The sequence below is a fragment of the Rhodnius prolixus genome, unplaced genomic scaffold, assembly GCF_049639745.1.
Source record: "Rhodnius prolixus isolate KJV_2025 unplaced genomic scaffold, Rpr scaffold_15, whole genome shotgun sequence".
Taxonomy (NCBI): Eukaryota; Metazoa; Arthropoda; class Insecta; order Hemiptera; family Reduviidae; genus Rhodnius; species Rhodnius prolixus.
In genome coordinates, this window is record NW_027411605.1 from 4,991,057 (window position 1) to 5,012,347 (window position 21,291).

At 36.8% G+C, this 21,291-nt stretch overlaps 1 protein-coding gene across 3 annotated transcripts in view; it reads left to right on the plus strand.

Annotated features, from left to right (window-relative positions):
• Nucleotides 1–21,291, plus strand: part of LOC141454897 (suppressor of lurcher protein 1-like) — a 434,339-nt gene that overhangs the window by 328,513 nt on the left and 84,535 nt on the right. For all 3 annotated transcript variants that reach the window (XM_074129590.1, XM_074129592.1, XM_074129591.1), the window contains exon 5: nucleotides 14,687–14,843. In XM_074129590.1, the coding sequence (XP_073985691.1) occupies nucleotides 14,687–14,843 (157 nt within the window). The remainder of the gene's footprint in view (nucleotides 1–14,686; nucleotides 14,844–21,291) is intronic.

Consider the following 21,291-nt stretch of genomic DNA (forward strand, 5'->3'; position numbering starts at 1 on the left):
GGCACCATATAACACCCCTCCCAGCAAGAGTACCTTGTTGGAGATGGGGGGTGGATTATGGCCAGGCAATTAGGGAAGAAGCATTGAGAATAGCGGTTTGTTTAAAAAAAACAGCACAGCTTCCGGCGGGTGGCACTTCTTGTAGACGGCTGCTGAACTGCTGCCGTCCACCTCCCTAACTACACTCTTGTTCCAAAATATTTCTTCTCACAGGACTTCAGATCGTGGTAATTTTTATTCTTCTACTTTACCAACTAAACCAGACTATCATTTCTTTAAACCAGGCTTAAGTTGCCTTCCATTAAGTATGGTTTAGTATTAAACTTCTCACAAATCTAAGTAGGCACTTAATTTTTTGTTTTTGTTTTGAACACACCTAACACTTCTTTTTACCTTAATTTAAGCAATTAAACTTCCTAAATCAATCAAATCAAATTAAGGTTGTTACATCCCTGTTACCAAAAGCCATCTCCTTCTCTGAGTCCTCCAGCGATTTCTAGGCCTCTACCTCTTCTGCGTCTTTATTCATAAACTCTATATTCTATATTATACACCAGGGGTCGCCAAACTGTTTTGATCATGGACCCCCCTATATAATTTTTCGAAATCTCCATCGACCCCCCATAAAAGTAATTTTCAGTTAATTAAAAATAAAACTATCTATTAGGTACTGTGTTCGTACATTTATTTTATGATTTTTAACATTTATTAATACTACGAAAACTTCCTAACGCTCCATTCTACATTTCTAACCTCACCAACCCATAATGACTTCAACATCCCTTTTATTAACAGACCTTACTAAAACTCGATTCTTTAAATTTCATTCCTTTACAAGCAGCTCATCCTAATCCTTTAATTGAATACTTATCTTCTTCCACATTACCAGGTAATCCTCCAAGGAGATTAAAGAGAAAAGATGGTCCCGCGATCTACTCTCCTCATAACAGTATAGTGCATCTGTTCACGTTAATGGAGTGTCGCCACTGGGTGCCTTCTCCAATCTTCATTCAAGACATTACATTACATCACATTTGCTTGTTGCAACAACCGTTGAGATGCAAATTTCAATAAAAGATTATTAAAGTAATATTACATTGTGTAAAAAATAGTTTTATGAAAAATATCTTAATGTTGAAAATTAAATACCTTAATATTTATTAAATAATAAGTAAAGTAACTACAGTATTGCTTCTTAATTAATGAGAAGGGTGGGCAATGGTGTTTCTTTGCAAGGTTCCGCTATATTGGGTTCGAAATTGTTTTTCCTTCGACCCCTGGCTCAGATCGACCCCTACTTTTGTTAAATTGACCTCTGGGGAGGTCTATATAGACCACTTTGGCGACCTCTGTTATACATTATAGTTCTCTTGATACTATACTTTATCTCTAAAATCACAGGTTAACGGATACGCTGCCTTCTAGATAAAGCGCAATTTCACCTCCAGAAGACCATCTCGAAGGGCTAGGAAATCTATTTTCCAAAAACAAACTTTTACTGCCCAGGCTTCCGATGCGTTCAGAGCTTTTGTACTTTATAGAGCTTATTTGAAGCTGAAATCTTGTAAGGTTAAACAAGAGTATCAGATACGTTAATTGGCACAAACGGAAATGTAAGCTTAAGACTACTGCGAGTTTTATATCTGGGATGAGTTTTCTATTTTATTGATAGGGAATTAGATAATCGGCACGATCCTCTTACGACCTCTTGTGAGGGCTAAGAGGAAGTGGGATCGAGTACTTCCTGGGAATGTAATGTAACATTTATTTAAGAATGGCAACGATGTTTATCTCGTATTAGTAATTAATAACGCTTTACCTTAATGAGATAGAAACTCGCTTCCTGAGTTGCCAGGTTTGGAGGCAATACTTTATTAAGGAAGTGACCAACATCATTATGGAGCAGTAGTGCTACCGGAAGTTTTAGTTTTAGTCGTCGAAATGGGTTAGTTTGAGGTGGGTCGGTGGGAACGTACATAAATATACATTCTAAAGCCAGGAATTCCCCGACTAATGTCTAGCCGAGATAATGTTAGTAGTACCAGCTAAAGCTTGGTGGCCACAGAGACATTAGCCAGCCTCCACTGTTCTGCCTCTCCTGCTAGGGGGGAACCCTTTTGGGCCGAGCGGACCACCTCCACAGAGTCAAGGTGTGCTCTCAGAATGTTGGTTAGTAGGGTGGATTTTACTTGCACCAGCCTGAGCCAACTCTGCCCTGAGGAGTGGTGGTGATGGTGGTGGTGTTGGTAACCCCATTAGCAATGTGGCCGGTTGCATTATTAAAACGTTCTCCCGCCACGTCTATTTCCACGTCCGTCCCGGGTTGGCCAGGGTAACAGCCTTCTGCTACCTACTCCAGGCTACAGTATTACTTGCCAGTGCTCTACCGGGTCGAACTTATATATGTACATTGCTATCACCTTGCTCTAGCCAGGGAATTCTTAAAAAGGAAGCTTCTCCTTTGATAGAATAATAGATTCTGTAATTCTGATTCCCAGATCCTGGCAGACTTGAAGGACCTACTGCGTGTAGGTCAGTTAATTTCCACGTTGGGTTTTCACACAGGAAATTCACTGCAGATTTTTCCTTCTGTTACTTGAGTAAATCCAGACTCCCATTAGGAAATAGTAGAGACGATCAAACTCTCGGCACACTTGTATGTATGAAGTATGAAGTATGAAGCTTGTGGCCCCTCTTAGATTTAGTTAGCACTACATAACTTAAGCTACTAAATCCAATGTAGGTCTTACACTAAATTTTAAATTTTTTTTATTTTTTAATAATTTATTAAGTTATCAACCAACTGTATATATATATATATAATAAGTAAATCAGGAAGTACAAGATTAATTGGTACGTGAAGAGCAAGAGGAGTGAAACTACCCAGTGGTAGCACTCTCTACGCGAAAATTAATGATGTTTAGGTCTTCAGACCTCAAGGAAGTCGCGGGGCCACTGGCGATTCAGTCTGCGAGGTTGATTATTAGGAGGATTGTCAGAGGAGGCGAGAGGCTGTACTAGAGGATTAGAGCTAGTCGAGAGAGCAGTATGGGACTTTTTGATATTTAGTCTTGGCGAGTTGGTCTATGAAGTTGAATGTTGAGGTCGGTGTGAATAGTGAGGTTAGTCACCGTAGAAAGGAGCGTCAACTATCTGTCGGCAGTAGTTTTGATTGGAATGTCCTGTACAGTCCCTAATGTTAGTAGGTTTGGCTGAACCCCACAGCTCTAGTCTGTTAAGTCCCACATAGGTTTGAGAATAGTACCTGTTTATTAAGCGTTTCGAGTTCAATGTGTAATTTGGGAGCGTCGTCCCAAGAAGTCTGTAAAACAGTTTCGCACGTTTTGCGTCATTGCTTTGTTTTTTAAGTCTAGTATATGGGTTCCACTTGAGTCGTTTGTCTATGTAGAGCCCAAGGTAGCTAGCACCAGATCTGTACAAGGAAGAGGATTGCTGTTGAAGAGGACAGGTGGACAGGAGTAAACGTGGCATTTTTGTGGGTTCATTTTAATCCACCACTTCTTGGCCCAGGATTGGCTAGAATTAAACTTCGCGGGGAAATTAAAACGTTATCTCCAAGGTATCAACAACAAGAACAAAAACAAGACCAATTTTTAAAAAAGCCCTTTTTTCTCAAGATCTATCCTACCGGACAGTTTTAATAAAGTACTAACCTATACTAAAAACCAATCTTTTACTAAAATTACCAAATTCTGGTAAACATTGTCTTTACCAAAACAATTTGACCAACTAATCAAAGTTTGCATCCTTTGCTAAGTATAGCAGATTTCGTTATGGTTTACTTCTTTTTTAAAGATTAAATCAATACTTGTTAGTAAACTTACAGGAGTGTAGGTTGTAAAAACAAAAGAGTGGTTATCTAATAAAAAGGTTACAAAATCTCGCGGACAGGGGTGGAAGGCAGGGCTTATCACGTGTTCTGCAGCCGCCATTATCTTTTATATCCCCTATTATCTGGTCTCATAAAATTTTATTAACACCTCTAAAATATATAATAGATTTTTAATTACTAATTAAAAAACATTTGCTTTTATTTCAGTAGACAGTAGTGGAGGTGGCTGGAGAGGGGCGGAGACAAGTATATTGCTAAACACCAAACTAGTAATAAAATTTTATTGGCTCCTTTCAAACTTCTTCACAGCGACGACTCCCCCAGCTTCCGCTGATAAAATCTGCAATTAATTCAATATTTCCGGTTTTGATTTTATAATGCAGCGTACGTTTTTTTTTACTCTTAAGTTTACTTTCAGTAGTTAAAAGGAAAATTGTTGCTTTCAGGTTGAAATTTTTGAGGAAATTGCGTTTCCGCCGGATATGTTCAATTTTAAAGTTTCAGCTTCCAGCAGTTTTTAGTTTTTGAGGTATTTTGTTGTTAAAAAGCCCCCCTTCACATCAGCACCCAGAATAGAGGCTATTTCTGGACCACTTTTTCCGTCATTTGGGTTCTCAAACGAATACTTCCGGTAGAAAATCAATATTACCAAACATTTGACATGATCGTAATAATTTCTTCTCGCAGTAAGGGAAAGTGAATGTGAATAGAAGCTACTACCCTTGGATTCAGCCTTTTTTAGGCCCTAAATCAGTCTGAACCAAAATCTGTTATATAAAACTTTTGTTTACGGCCCCGCAGCTGATTCTATTTTGTGATGGCGGCCATTTTATCTGTGTACACGTGAGATAATGTTACAGGTAGTTATAAATATTCTATGTTAGTAGTATTGAGGGTCACGTCCTCATGGATGTGATAAAACGAAAATAGCTATCAGCAAATCTTCCTGACTTATCAGCACACATGAACAATGCTCTTACAATATACCTTGATTAGTCATAATTCTTAAAGAGATCTTCAGAATCCATTTCTTGATCCCCAAAATCCCATTCAGCTTGGAGGAGCATAACGTTCTTTGTAAGCAGGGAAAAAGGTTTGTTGGATACGCTCTACCAGGAGAACTTCCGTGAGTCAAAGTAAAAAGACTTGAATTATATTTTTTGGACTTGGATAACTCCCTTTGTACTGCAAAAAGGACGTTTTGGTCCGGCGGTAAGTAGAAAACTCATCATTAGGTACTTAAGAAAGTAGGTACAGCTACTCCTAAGGCTGCTCAGAGGGTGTCGTCTTCCTGTTAGGGGAACAGCTATGCCAGTACTCGAAGATTACCATTTAATACCACTTCCTGTTCCTTACCCCCCCCCCAAATATATGAACTTTATTTTTAGTTTTATTAGATTCTTCTAAATAATTGTCTAACAACTTCCTGCAATTACTTTATCAACATCCCCTTCTTCTTGCCTTAACATTCTTCTCGGTAATACTTTCTTTATTTACTTTTCATTAAGATGTAACTGGGATGGGAAATTTTACAGAACAGATTTAAGAAAGTTTTTAAATTTTCTGGAAAATGATTTTTCTATAGAGGGTTAAATGATAATTATAGAAATATTTATCTATTACTCTTATTTGAAACTATTTAAAAAACATTAATTAGATTTAGGATTCTGGAAAAGATGAATATCATTCATGTCGAATAAGCACGTGGGCGGTCAACAACCACAATGGCATTAATAAAAACATTCCATCTCTCTCTCTATCCAGCAGCCAGCATTAAAACTTGATTTTAATTAATAAAATACACATTTTATTATTATTTCAACAAAAAAAAAAGATCTAAATGAAAATGGTCAGCATATTTTTAACAATCGATAAATTCTAAAAAAAAATATATTCAAATTTAATTAAATTTACTTAGTAAATTTAATTAATTAGTAAAATTACTTAAATGATATCGATATCAATTGATATGACATCGATATCGATATCAATTGATATGACATCGATATCGATATCAATAATATGACATCGATATCAATTATATGATATCGATATCAATTGATGATATCCATTATATGATATCGATATCAATTGATGATATTCATTATATGATATCGATATCAATTGATGATATCCATTATATGATATCGATATCAATTGATGATATCCATTATATGATATCGATATCAACTGATATGATATCGATATTTGTTATGGTATCGATTGTTATAAATATTCCAAAAGTACGAAGGATTTTTTTTCTGTTGTTGAAAACACGTTCAAAGGCGGATGTCTAAAGACGTAGATGGCTTCCCCCCCCCCCAGTAGTGGTATGAGAAATCAGTTTATAGGGAAATTAAAAACCAAGAATTAATAAAGCCCATAAGTTTATTTATGAATGAGAAATGATGGGTACTTGCTGATTTGGGTACCTTTTTTTATTTTCCGTTTAATCAACAACCTCTTATACTGAACTTTTTAAAAACTGTAAGTTCTTATTAAGAAAGGAATATTTCATCTGCCATTGAGTTTAAGGTACGTGTTTTCCTATTGTTTACGTAAGCACAGGAAACTGTTTTTCATATTATCTTGTGAAGAATCTGATAACAGAAAAATGTCCATCACAAAACAAAAGATGAAAGGGTTGAATTGCCAAATCGACTTAGAAGAGACTATTGCAAAGTATGCAAAAAGGAATTTGGACAAAGGGATGATAACTGAGGAATTTGAAGAAGCCATTGTTGGAATATAGTTCATAAAATTTAGGCACTTTTAGGCAAAATAATGAAGCCCAAAAAGTTATTTTAATTAAGGCTCAATTATGCAACAACAAAAAATCAAAGTTACTTTTTAGGTTTCCATTTAATAGGCAACTTCCGCCTATTTCCCCAATTGGAAACAGTGCAATGTTTTGCGGCTAGATTTTCTTGATCATCAGCAATAGTGGTATAAGCTCCCTTTCATTATAACTCCGTTAATATTAACAATACCCTGTCCCACGGGAAATCTGCATGAATCACTCGTAAGACGTTAATACAAAGGCGTACATCTTCTAGAGATAATAGTTTGGAACGTCTCCCACTCTCTCTGTTTCTCTCTGTTGCCGCTTAATCCCAAAATAGTTCTACAGTCTCCAGACTAATTTAGTAAGTTCCAATACCACTAGTAAATAGTTCTACCCTAATCTAAATTGATCCCCTTAAAACTCCTTTTTGTTCAATCATTTCCCCCCCCCCCTATTTAGATTATTATAGAACAGAGGTTAACCCAACACTTCCGATATAATATACCCAACACTTCCGCCCACCAATGAAGCTCCTAATGAAGGTTACCGGAAGGCACTTTCTGTCCGGTGCCTAACTTTAAGGGATTTTCTCGTTTTAGGGTGGTATTGGATAAAACCTTTTGCAAGCTCAATCATTTCCGTTTTTGTGGTCTTACAATAATTATGGTAAACTAAAATATATTACAAGAAACCCAATCAGAGTTGGGCACTGATTAAAAAAACAATTAAATTCTAAATTTAATTGATTAAATTTTTTAATTGATTAAATTTATTTTTAATTTTTATCAGAATTTAATCAGCGAATTTAATCGTAATTTTAATCATATGACAATTATTTAATCAATTAAATTTCAGATTTAATCGTTAATCAAACTAATTTAATCATCCACTTTTATGGCTTTTCAACCAATGGTTCGAACCACGTTTTGGCGAGGCCCTTTTTCTGAGCGTCTTCAATAAATACTTTTCGGTTAATTTTTGTAGACTTGGACTTCTTCACGAGTCTCTAGACGTATGTAGGACCACCTTACACTCACAAGACTTAGATAGGACCACCGTACACTCACATTTAACCATGTTTACCACTCACTAAACTTAGATAGGACCACCTTACTCTCACATTTAACCATGCTTACCACTTACTAGACTTAGATAGGAACACCTTACACTCACATTTAACCATGTTTACCACTCACTAGACTTTGAAAGGACCACCTTATGCTCACATTTAACCATGTTGGCGACTCAATAGACTTTGATAGGACCACCTTATGCTCACATTTAACCATGTTGGCGACTCAATAGACTTTGATAGGACCACCTTATGCTCAAATTTAACCATGTTGGCGACTCACTAGACCTAGATAGTACAACCTTACACTCACATTTAACCATGTTGGCGACTCAATAGACTTATATAGGAACACCTTACACTCACATTTAACCATGTTTACTACTTACTAGACTTTGATAGACCACCTTATGCTCACATTCAACCATCTTTACCACTCACTACACCTATATATCACCACCTCCACTCACATTTAACCATCTTTACCACTCACTAGACTTATATATTGTCTACCTGAAAGTTCTGTCTGTTTTTGGATTAAAACAAAATACACATTTTTCTTACCGTCAATAAACTTTATTAAATAATATAATTGCCATTATTATTAATGACATCTTGCGAGCGTAAGGGCAATTTGTGTATCCCGTTTTTAAAAAAATGTGAAGCGAAAAATTGATACAGTGCTTGTTTGGTATCATTCATTTTTAAATGTTTTGCCCTTCAAAAAATTTTGTAAGGACAAAACAAATGATAGTCGGATGGTGCTAAATCCGGGGAATACAGTGGATGCGACAGAATTTCCCACCCTAGTTCTTTAATTTTTTGACGAGTCCCCAAAGCAGCAGCATGTGGCCTGTCCTTATCATGATGCAGTATGATGTACTTCCTATTGAACATCGCCGGCCTCTTTTCTTGGACTGCTATCCGATTGCTGATAATACTTCTCCGAATTGAGCTTTTCGTGTGGTTTTAAAAGCTTATAATGTGTAGGTCCTCGAAAGTCCCACCATAAACATAACATTTTCTTATACAGAGTCAACGTTGGTTTAGAGGTGGAAGGGCTTTGTTTTCCAGGTTCACAATATGCCCTTTTCCTTAAGATGTTTTCGTATGTAATCCGCTTTTCATCCCCAGTTATCATCCGGTTTAAGAAGCGCTCGATTTTGACCTCGAACAGCGGACTTAACCCAAATAGACTATTTTCAGAGGGGATATCTAAAAAATAAAGTGTACAGTAACCTTAATCCCTTAGCTTCAGTCGAAGATCTGGAACATCGAATAACTCTAGTCTGCCTAGATCTTGTTTGTTCCATTTGAAAGAAAACTTGGATGGTGTATCTGGGGATATTGGGGTTTAAAATATGGGTCAATTACTGAAAAAACTAGATTTGATTAAATACGTATTTTCTAATTTTTTGAAATTTCCCTCCGTTTCAGGGTGGAGCATATAACTCTGGTCACCCTGTTTATAAGTCTAATGAGTTGCAAACTAGGTTAAATGTGAGTGTAAGGTGGTTAAATAAAGGTCTAGTGAGTCGCCAGCAAGGCAAAATGTGAGTGTAAGGTGGTCCTATATAAGTCTAGTAAGTGGTAAATATGGTTAAATGTGAGTGTAAGGTGGTCCTATATAAGTCTAGTAAGTGGTAAACATGGTTAAATGTGAGAGTAAGGTGGTCCTATATAAGTCTAGTAAGTGGTAAACATGGTTAAATGTGAGAGTAAGGTGGTCCTACATAAGTCTAGTAAGTGGTAAACATGATTAAATGTGAGTGTAAGGTGTTCCTATCTAAGTCTAGTGAGTCGCAAACTAGGTTAAATGTGAGTGTAAGGTGGTCCTATATAAGTCTAGTGAGTGGTAAACATGGTTAAATGTGAGTATAAGGTGGTCCTATATAAGTCTAGTGAGTGGTAAACATGGTTAAATGTGAGTGTAAGGTGGTCCTATCTAAGTCTAGTAAGTGGTAAACATGGTTAAATGAGAGTGTAAGGTGGTCCTATGTAAGTCTTGAGAGTCACCAACATGGTATAGATGAGTCACCAGACTGGTAGAATGAAGGTGCCAAGTTTGGGAAAGGTGATAATATTGATAGAGAAGAGGCACCAGCTAGGCGGAATAAAGATGCATTGGTCCGATTCTGGTTTAACCATTGGCAATGTTTGGTTTTAAAAATTTAATCTCTCAAATTTTGATTAAATTAAAAAATTTAATCGTCCAAAGTGATTAAAACTAAATCTGGAATTTAATTCAATCAATTAAAATTATGATTATTTAATTTTAATTTTAATCTTAATTTTTAGTTATGATTAAAAATTTTAATTGATTAAATTGCGATTAAATTAAAAGTGAATTTAATTTTAATCAACTAATTTTGGCCAAAGTGATTAAAACTAAATTTGGAATTTAATTCAATTAATTAAAATTCTGATTATTTAATTTTAATTTTAATCTTAATTTTTAGTTATGATTAAAAATTTTAATTGATTAAATTGCGATTAAATTAAAAGTGAATTTAATTTTAATCAACTAATTTTGGCCGATTAAATTTTTTTTAATTTTAATCATGATTAAAATTTAATTTCGGTTTAATTCAATTGTTTTTTAATTGATTAAATTTTTGCCCAACTCTGAACCCAATCAGCTGATTGTAACCGCAGCATGGTGTAATGTCTCTCGCGGCTATTGGTTACCAATAGACCGGATGCGGTGCTTTAAATTCAATTAGAATAGTAACAATGCAGCCAGAGGAAGTTTTTCGATGCCAATAGAATTCTCTATAATTTCCGTTCGCAATAAATACCGCCCTTAAAATAATAAATAAAGGGAAAAAGCAATAAATAAATAAAACAATTAAATAAAGAAGAAAAAATAAAAGAGAAAGAATGGCTGGAGGTACATAAGTGACAGTATTGGAGAAATTGGATAGCGGTTGCCTCAATAACGTAATGTCTGCTCGACCAGCTTCTAATAATAGAATTGGATGTGAGAACGAATTTTCCCGAAAGAGAGGAAAAACTCTTCTTTTCAACTTTTCAATAATGGCTGGCAAACTAAGACATACGGTCGGAGTTTCCTTACAAAACTTGATCTTCTTTGCTTAGATATCCTATACACACACATACAAAAGGACTTGTTTGTTTTCTTCCTCTTACTTCTGGCAATGTTTTGTACTGCGATCGTGGCCGTGAAAGTGATGTAAAATTCGGCAACCGGAATTACGTCATTTACTGAAGCGATTTTTCTGTTTAAGATTATTGTCATCAAACACACTTCACTATAAATTTCTCATATTAACCATTGGGAATATAGACTAGTACCGCAATACATCTTAGCTTTGCGGGTCTAGCCTATAACCGCCTAACATACTTTACTATGAATTCTTCATATTAACCATTAGGAATATAGACTAGTACCGCAATACATCTTAGCTTTACTGGTCTAGCCCATAACCGCCCAACATACTTTACTGTAAATTTCTCTTATTAACCATTGGGAATATAGACTAGTACCGCAATACATCTTAGCTTTACTGGTCTAGCCCATAACTGCCTAACATACTTAACTATAAATATGTTTCAATAACCATTAAATAAAATCCAAGGCCTAAGACGGGGACTTAAACCCAGTACCACAATACATAATTTTACAATATGCTATTTTACATAATTGAAGGGATGTTGTGTCTTCTGTCTTCAGTCCATGAGCAGACAAGACAGAAGACACACCAATCCTTTAATGATGTCAAACAGTACATTGTAAATTAGCCCTAAAGATGGACCTAGTCCCTAGGTCGAAAGCTCGGCATTATAAAAAATATATCATGACTGAAACTGGCAGTCATTTTCTCATCCTATTAAATGATAAGGAAGTTGATGAAAAATATGGTTTTTATGAATAAACGAATTGCGTAAAACCCAGAAAGAGGAAATTATCTGTGTATTATACCGGATTTGAGTTGCCGGAAATTATTCGTTATAATAAATAAATAAATAAAACGCCCTTACAGATCCACAATTTTCGGCTGCCAAAAGAATTTTCCTCACGAATAGAAAAACTTTTAAGTATCCCTTTTACATTTATTATTCATGCTTTAGAACATGCTTCTCTCTCCCCACCCACCCACCCGGAGACAGCAGTATGTTCATAAACTTTTAATTAAGCTACACTTAGTTATGCTTATTCATGATTAATAAGCAGTATAAAGTTATTGCAGGGCGAAATTGTTGATGTTGATCTTGGAGAGAGACGGAGGATATATTCTTTGTTTTATGACGCAGTGAATATATTTAATTTCTTTTTATAGGATATAATATAAATAAATAAATTTGTAGACAATAAAAGATAAGGAGTAATAAAATTGCGGAAATATATTTTTCTTTTTCTTAAATTACTTGGAAGTAACTTTTACCGGAAGCCTCCGTTTTTTGCGGTTCCCTGAATGGATGGAAAAGCGGAAGTGCGTGGGTATGTTGCGAGCACATTCAGCGTTTTTTTCAAGATCAAAGAAAATGAGGGGGTCTTTAATATTTCTGGATTCAGCGGTCAACTCGCCTATGATGTCCCTGTGGGGCTCCCTTTATTTTGTAATGGGGTAGCAGGGGATCTTCTCTCTAATTAGGATGCCCTTTTTTTTTTCTTTTTTCTTACGTAATCCATCCCTCCTTCCAGGAGATATTTCTGGGCTCTTCCCCCCTCTGCTCATCCTCACCAGAAAGACCAGCTCAGAATTCCTTCTTTTTTTTCTTTGCCCGTCACTCATAGGCGTCAGCTCCTAGGCGGCTGCTCAAAGTCCCTTCAAAGGAGATTAAATAACAGTTTTGAGGTTCCTCGTATGTATTTCCGGAAAAATCTCTCAATACAATACTTCCGCTTAGATGATACTCCGTATATCTTCATTAAGAACTACTAGGTCAAACGTGGATAACATGAGAACACTTTGTTAACCTGCCTATTTGGCTGGGACTATAGATGGGCGTACCTAGCACAGAAGATATGTCGACAATTTTAGGTCCATTTGCCATGGGAAATGCGGAAATACCTTTAGAAGGAAACTGTTCCTCGTGACAGATATGGATCGAGTACAAAAGTTGAACTCTACACTCACACACTATATAAATGAAGTATTAATCATTGGGAAACCCCCACCCCCACCCGCAAATATTTGGACATCGATTAATTATACGGAAGTGAGTTCATTTGTACACTGTCACTGGTTTAGACTTTAGAGGACACAATTAAGGAATATTAACTTAAATAATGATAAATAGCTTCCTGGTCCGGGATTTACCGGGTACTCGCAGGCAACCATGGATCAGCCCCAACACATATTAGTTGTGGTGCTCTCTGCCAACCTAAACAACAACAACAACCAAAAAAAAACAAGTTCAGCCTACCTACCTGGCAACCCTGGCATCAACTTCCTGGCCGACTCCCTCATACTACCACAACCACCACCATAACCACCCACCGGAAAGAAAAAAAAAAGCTCGCCATTTACCACGAAATGAATATTGCTGACGTCATATATTTGTTAGACTATTTGTATACCTGAATGTCATTACTGTCATGTTGGTATTAGGGTTATTTGCAGAATGTTATTTCCTCCACATGTGATGTACAATGCAGACTAGATAATGTATTTTTATATAAGTATATATACTCTTATATGTACTTTACCAGGTCTGTAAATTAAGTAATAAGACTGATTTTTTTAATTTTTTTTATTCAAAAAGAATTACAATTCTATATTGTCACCTTCAAAATAACTTCCTTCTGAAGCCACACAGTGCTGGAGACGTTTCTTCCACTCCTCATAGCAGTGCTCGAACTCCGATACTGGAATAGCCTTCAGCTGATCATTTTCAGCCGTTTGAATGTTTTCGATTGTCCCAAAATGAGTTCCCTTGAGGTGATTTTTTCAACTTCGGGAAGAGAAAAAAATTCACAAGGACTTGTCAGGCGATTAAGGAGACTGTTGGAGCCACAGGAATGTTTTTACAGGGCCAAAAACTCTGGTTTATTGAAATTGGCTGTGTGACAAGGAGCATTATCGTGATGCAACACCCAAATTGTTCTTGATGTTTGGTCGAATGACCCTTTTTCAGAAGTTTTTCCAAGAACCTCTCGGTAAAAGTGTTGATTGACCGTTTGACCTTGAGGTACAAACTCTTTCCGATTCCGTGGATATCGAAAAAACAAATCAGCATGCATTTGATTTTTGACTTCGCCATCCTTGCTTTTTTGGGGGGGCCTTGGAGAGGTTGAAGTGAGCCACTCCATACTCTGGCGCTTGGTTTCTGGGTCTAGTACTCAAACACCCAAGACTCGTCACCAGTAATGACACGTTCCAGAAATCACCTTAAAAGAACTCATTTTGGGATGCAGTCGAAAACATTCAAACCACTGTAACCGACCAGCTGAAGGCTATTCCAGTATCGGAGTTCGAGCACCGCTATGAGGAGTGGAAGAAACGTCTCCTTTATATACGAGTATATCTACTTGTACGGAAGATCACATTCAATACAAGATAAGATTTCAGCAGTTGCCCTTACCGGAAAACGCCCTTTTTCTCGCTAAAACTGTTCAAAGTCCCTTATTTTTCCTTTCTGTTTCGCAATTAAAGAGAAAAAACATTTACTACTGGCCAATTTAAATTCTCCTTACCGGAGAACGTCTCTAATATTTATACTTGCGCAATAAACTGGCTTTTCTGCTCTACCAATTTACTTCCAAATTTACTCCAGATGAATTTGGGAGCTTTTAAACAGAAAGTTTCATTTTACTACGATATTCAAAAATTACAACTCTGAAGATGAATGAGAATACAAAAAAAATGATCAGAAATGATGTAAAACCCAAACCTACCGTGATTTATAAAATCAATGCTGATTCAACCCACTGCCTACCCAGTGCTATGTTAATCACGAACTTTTTTTTTATGGACCAGCATTATATTTTTGTATTTTGACGTTGTTACAGGTAAATATCGAACTGATGGTATCAAGATACCAGGTGCCATGTGCGAATACCAATTTCCTACGAACAACCACTCTACAACCAGGGGTCGCTTCTATTCACCATTCTATCCTTCCAGTTATACGAAAAACAGTAAATGCGTGTACCGCTTCAAAGCCAGGTTTGTAGTTTTGTATATTTATTTATTTTATTTTATGTATTTATCATTTATTTAACAGCAATATTAATGTATTATAATAAAAATAAGGGAGCAGAAGGAGGAAATTGGAATATAAATACTAATTGAAAGAAGACTGGACCAAAAACGCGGATCCGAATCAGATACCCTTAGATTTTCCGGTAATGGACAGTGTTTTGTCACTGACGATAACAATCCCTACACCGTTAATAGGGTTTAAAAAGATAGTCCCCAAAAAACGCACATAACTGATACGAACGCATCCACTATGCCTTGTAGAGAATAGTTTGCTCTATAACTGATATAAATTGCAATGTTTTATCTTTAACATTTATTGAGATATGGAAGGTTAAATTTTCGCGGTTTACAAATACGTTCAAATTTCAAACCTTTATATCTCTTTAAATAGATATGAGAATACAATGATTTCTTTACCGAAATGTAGAGAATAGTTAGCTGTATAATTGGTATAAATCGCATTATTATAGAATTAATAGTTATTGAGATATGGAAGGTTAAATTTTCGCGGTTTACAAATACGTTCAAATTTCAAACCTTTATATCTCTTTAAATAGTTATGAGAATACAATGATTTCTTTACCGAAATGTAGAGAAAAGATTACTCTATAATTGGTATAAATCGCATTGTTATAGTATTAATAGTTATTGAGATATGGAAGGCTAAATTTTCGTGGTTTTCAAATGCCTTCAAATTTCAAACCTGTATATCTCTTTAAATAGATATGAGAATACAATGATTTCTTTTCCGAAATGTAGAGAAAAGATAACTCTATAATTGGTATAGATCGCATTATTAATAGTTATTGAGATATGGAAGGTTAAATTTTCGTGGTTTTCAAATACGTTCAAGTTTCAAACCTTTATATCTCTTTAAATAGTTATGTGAATACAATGATTTCTTCACCGAAATTTAGAGAAAAGATAGCTGTATAACTCATATAAGTGGCAATGTTTTATCTTTTATAGTTATTGAGCTATGGTAGGTTAAATTTTTGAGGATTTGATTTTTCTCCTATGATTACAGTGGCGTTTTGGGCGTTTATGTTTTTTTAGCCGTTCTCTGTCCTTAATATTTCTCAAAAAACATAATTGGTTGGTTTTTAATATTAATTTCGTGATTTTCGGTTTTACGGCGCGGTTAGGTAATTGCTCTAATAAGGTTACTTGCGGTTTACTTTTACCTTGATATATAATTTCTGTCCCAAGTGCTGCAATTTAATTTAAATTTAATACTCCTGGAAAGCCACCTAAATTAATTTTAATACTTAATTATCGGATTTTTAGGAATTCTCCAGAGTGGATGCTGGAGGACGGTGTTACACTTGACTGGAGAAAAGAGGATTCCTAATTCAAATTACGTATAATATTCGTGGAAATACAATACAGGAATCATATTTGGCTTATTGAAATACGTAGACTTCCTCTTTGTAGCTCTCTACAAGGCTCCAGCGGCGTAGCTTCCTCTACAGGAACTAAATTTTGATTGTAGACCCCCTCCCTTGAAAATGCTCTTATATATCTTAGAGAACAATGCATCTATTGCTTCTTTGTACCGGAAGGACAAGGTATTCTGGGCCCGCACTTAGCTGTTACGATACTTTGTCTCATACTTCATGCTGGAAGCATTTTACTAACATCAACTTTAAATTTTGTAAGAAATACGCTACAGTTTATAAAATAAGTTAGTATTATTAGAATCGGAAGTAAAGGATGAATTTAAGTGATTTACAGTCATGAGAGGTATCAAGCCGGACTTTTTTTTTATTTAATTCTGAATGATTCTTCATTGATTAATGACGAGATTTAATTAAACGGAAATTACCATTTAAACAGGGCAATTGAGTGCGAAGGAAAGGGCCCTGAAGAAAAGCCAATAATGATGAAGAAGCCAAAGAAAAGGAGAGGCGTCCTTAGAAGGAGAAAAAAAGGAAACAAGAAGAAAGAGTTTTCTAAAAGGTGGGAGGCAGTGCGGGTGAAAAGAAAAACCTGCTTCACTTCCGTTTCTGAAGTGGCGACGGAATTCTGCGAACGGAGTGCTGAGTGTGGAGGAGGGCCGAGGCCAGTGAGAATGCGTGATGAGCTTTGTGGAAATTGTGAAGCGGGTGGGAAAAAGACTTTTCTTTGTTTTAGTTTTTCCAATGTCTCCGCCCACTTCTCCTTTGTTAATCTTTTTTTTTTTTTTATAAAAAAAAAATAAAACAGTTTGATCTTGAAAGGTTAAACTGACTTCACGCCACATTTCCAATTTGAATACTGAATCTAGAATCGTTGACACCCTATTATCCGGTTAGGTTTGATGGTGACTATAATGCTGGCTTTTTTAAAACCGGAAACTTAAGATGAAGTGTCTGGGGGAGGGGGCTGCTGCAGGTAGAAAGGATGAAGTAGACCGGAAGACGGTAGAGGTGTCACACATCCTGGCGATAAAGCGGCCCCCCTCAATTTAATTATATAGTCAAGATCGTTCTAGAGACATTATATTGATTATTTCTAATAAACAAACTGATAATGGCCATGGACTTCCTATAAGCATGCCTTATCTATCGGACAGGAAATAATTCCATTTTAGTTTTAGTTTTACTTTTCAATTTAGACTTAAATTCATTTCGGCAAAGATGTAACTTCCGGTCTAAGGGATTGTGCTCGTTAAATCATTATCGTATTCCATGGTTCAGTTCACCAAATTGGTTTTTCCTCACCACAGTAAAATTCGAGCTCCGAACATTACTTAAAAAAACATTTTTAAGACAACATTTCAAAAAAATTCAATCTTAATAACACCAAAGTATGCTGTATAAGAGAAAAGAAACAGGGAAGGACTCATCTCATTGGTTAGTTTTACCATGCGGATTTCCAGGGTTTGAATCCAGCTGTTGGTTCTTTAGATTTTCTCGTCCTAGAAGCTTCTTTTCCGGAGGCCGGCTGTGCGCTGGAAAAACCTCAGATGTTGACGGACCAGAAATAAATTATAATATTTTTTTTTTTTTTTTTTTTTTAAGAGGGGTGAAATGCAACTTACGCACATTGCCTCGCGGCCTACCGGCTAAAACACCCCCTGGATAGCATAGCCTGGATTCACTGTGATGTCAGCATCAGGCCTCAATCCTGCCCCTTCTTAGGGGACCCTGCTCATACTGTGTTCCATGTCCCTTTTCTTTTTAGAGACGAGTACTTCTCTTGCAAAACTAGCCACTAGCGACCAACTCAGTCCTGCAAGAGAGCATCGCCTCCACCAACATCTCAGGAGCCAACCGCCCGATTATCTGCTCCGAATCTCTTCTGCGGCGACCCCCACCTTTCACACACTCAAAAAAGGTATGTTAGGCGTCATCTCTCACTTCCGAATAGTATAAACAATCTTCTTGTGTCTCCTTACCCATCCTCTTGAGGTATGCTCTGAAAAGAGCATGCCCACTCAAGAGTTGGGTAAGATAGAAGTCCACTTCTCCGAACGACCGCCTTTTCCAGATGCTTATATCTCTTATAAGCCTGACGGTCCATCGGCCACGCGGGTCATAGTCCCAAGCAGCCTGCCATTCCAGGACTGTACGGAAACGCTCCTCGCTGGACACGGCTACCCTGTTGAGTAATAATAATAATAATAATAATAATAATAATAATAATAATAATAATAATATTAATAGGGAAGGGATTAGCTGTGAGGTTAGCATACTGGACTCCCACGCGGAGGTCCCGGGTTCGAATCCAGCAGCTGACCCTTAGATTGTCTCTTCCTAGGAGCTTCTTACAGCTCACTGTCCGGTGATGGACAGTGTTGTCTGTAACGAGAGAACACTGTCCGGAGGCCGGCAGTGCACTGGAAAAAGCTCCGGGCGCTAATGACCTCAGCTGTTGATGCGCCAAAAAAAAAAAAAAAAAAATAATAATAATAATATTAATAATAATAATAATATTAATAATAATAATAATAATAACCTAACAAGTCGAAATGTTAGTAGCTACGTTATTAAGTTAACTCATGTATATGAGCAGCGAAAATATTGCAATGAAATTGTATACATCACGATTTACATAAACATAACTACCAGAAATCCTATTTACATATTTTAAGGTGGATACCTGAAGGTTTCTCTTTCTACACTTGATATGGGTCGCCGCCGTTGGGTATGGGTTTTTCGCACCCCCAATGTTAAATACGATTTGCTAGAAAGTGTAAGGGTTCTGGTGGAATAATATTTTCTTTGCATATTTCCCCCTGACTGATTTTCCCGTGTCAGTTTCCCCATAATTATCTCAAGGGGGGGATTATGTTAAAGAGAGAAAAACAATGACGTCACAAGAAGAGAGAGAGGTTTGAGATAAGGAAGCATGACTTCATTATGTAGGATGTGTGTAGGTATATGAGTACGTAATGGATTCACGTATTGCGTATGTCCGGTTTAGCTGAAGGAAGCGGAAAGGGAGGCCTTATTTTGTGATGTAATTCTCAGCTGGGTTTTTTTGTAATTTCTCTTTCTAGAAAAAGGAAATACGATCATTGCAGATTTTCACCGGAAATATATCTGTTTGGAGGTCCTCTGAGTCCGAAAAGAAAAACTCTCAAAAAATAGAGATTGCAGGAAGTTGATATATAGATCTGTCTGCTGCCTAGTAACCAAAATCCCTGAACTGGAAGTAGGTCTTTCCTGAATAGATCTCACTGAGTGAAGGTGTAGACCAATCGCCCCCAGATAGAGCCCAACCTCAATACAAAATTTCAACTTCCTGTTTACGTAATAGACCCCCTTTTCTAAAAGACCCTCTTTTTCGGACTCAAAGGAAGTAACACACAGAACTTTCCTTACCTAATCTGAGGAAGTAAAGAATCATTTGAGTTTGTGCGATATATTATTTTATTTTTTCGTACTGGGCGGGGGTGCCTAGAAAAAAAAAATTGTACTGAAATGGGTCCTAATTGTAATACTTACCGTCTGGAGAAAGTTGGAGACAGTTAGCACTCAATATTAGAGCGGATTCCGTGCGGACATGAGAACTGGGCTAGATTGAGCGGCAATCAGTCAGACTGCAGTTGATTTACTTTTAGCACGCAACAGTAATGACAGTGGGAGCAATGCCGGCCAGGAGGAGAAGTGGGTAATATGGGGCACCAAAAAAAAGAGGCCCCCATTTTGCGCTCAAAATGTCGCTTCTTCTCTCTCGACTGGAGCCACGCAAGAAACACATTTAAACAGAAAAAATGGCTCCTGTTGCTTGCTGTTCTCCGGAAAGTGAAGACAATGTGTCTTCCATACAGCGCCTAGGCGCTGGGTATTAGGAACTCATGATGGAGGAAAATTCGAATACTGTCAGATAGTTGGGGTATAATTTACCATAGAACAATTATTTTTGCTACCAAATCTTTTTTTTTTGGAAGCTGTAAAGATTTTCTTTCTCTCTTATTGATCGTAGATCTTGGGCTTCGTTCACTGGCTATTAAATAAGGAGACTGCTTATGAAAAAGAGTTTTATTCTCCAATCGAATGCTCCCCTTCAATGTGCTTCCCCACCCCTCGCCACACACCGTTCCATGAGTTTTTCCCATTGGTCAAAGCAATGCTGGAAGTCTTTCTTCTTTTGTAAGAGCATTTAGGAGCTCCGCCGATTTCGGCGCTTCCCCTCTTCCATCGACATGAACAGGGTTCCTTTTAAGGACAGACTTGATCTTCGGAAACAGGGAAAAGTCACAGGGTGCTGAATCGAGGCGAGTACGGCGCTTGTTTTGAACACTGGAGTGCCGCCTCTAGCGGCTAAATAACTTTTCACAGACAACGCGTTATTGGGCAGAGGTGCGTTGGTCCTGGTGCAAGATCCAAGACTTGTTTTTTTTCCACTACTCCGGCCGTTTCTTACGAACTCGCTTTCGCAACAGTCTCAACAATCATCCGAACGCTCATACGACGATCTCCGCGCACAATTTCATTGATTTGTGGTCACTGTTTGCGGGGGTTGAAACAGTTGAGAGACAGGTCGACCTGGTCATCTTCGGTGCTCTCTCTCGGCCTACAGAAAACCGTGTATACAATTCGGAAAATGGACTCGTTGGAATCACTTTTCTTCACTAATAACATGGATTCATACTGAGAAAAAGACTGTACAGAGAATTCATGCTGAGAATTACTTACAAAGAAAAACGTTCAGCATTCTGTTAACCTTTCATCATTTTCGTTTGACCGGGGTAAACTAAATTTTAAATATCTTAATCAAACATAATTAAACCTTAATTATATATTAGCCATTAAACCATGTTGGTAATACTGTATTGGAACCGCACATCTGAGAGGCTTATAAACTGTTGAACTTAAATTAACTTAAACTAACTTAAAGTGATTTAACTTAATTACTGTAATCAGTTAGATTAAACTTATTACTGTAGCGACTAAATTTTCCTTTTAAGATCGGAAAATTGGCT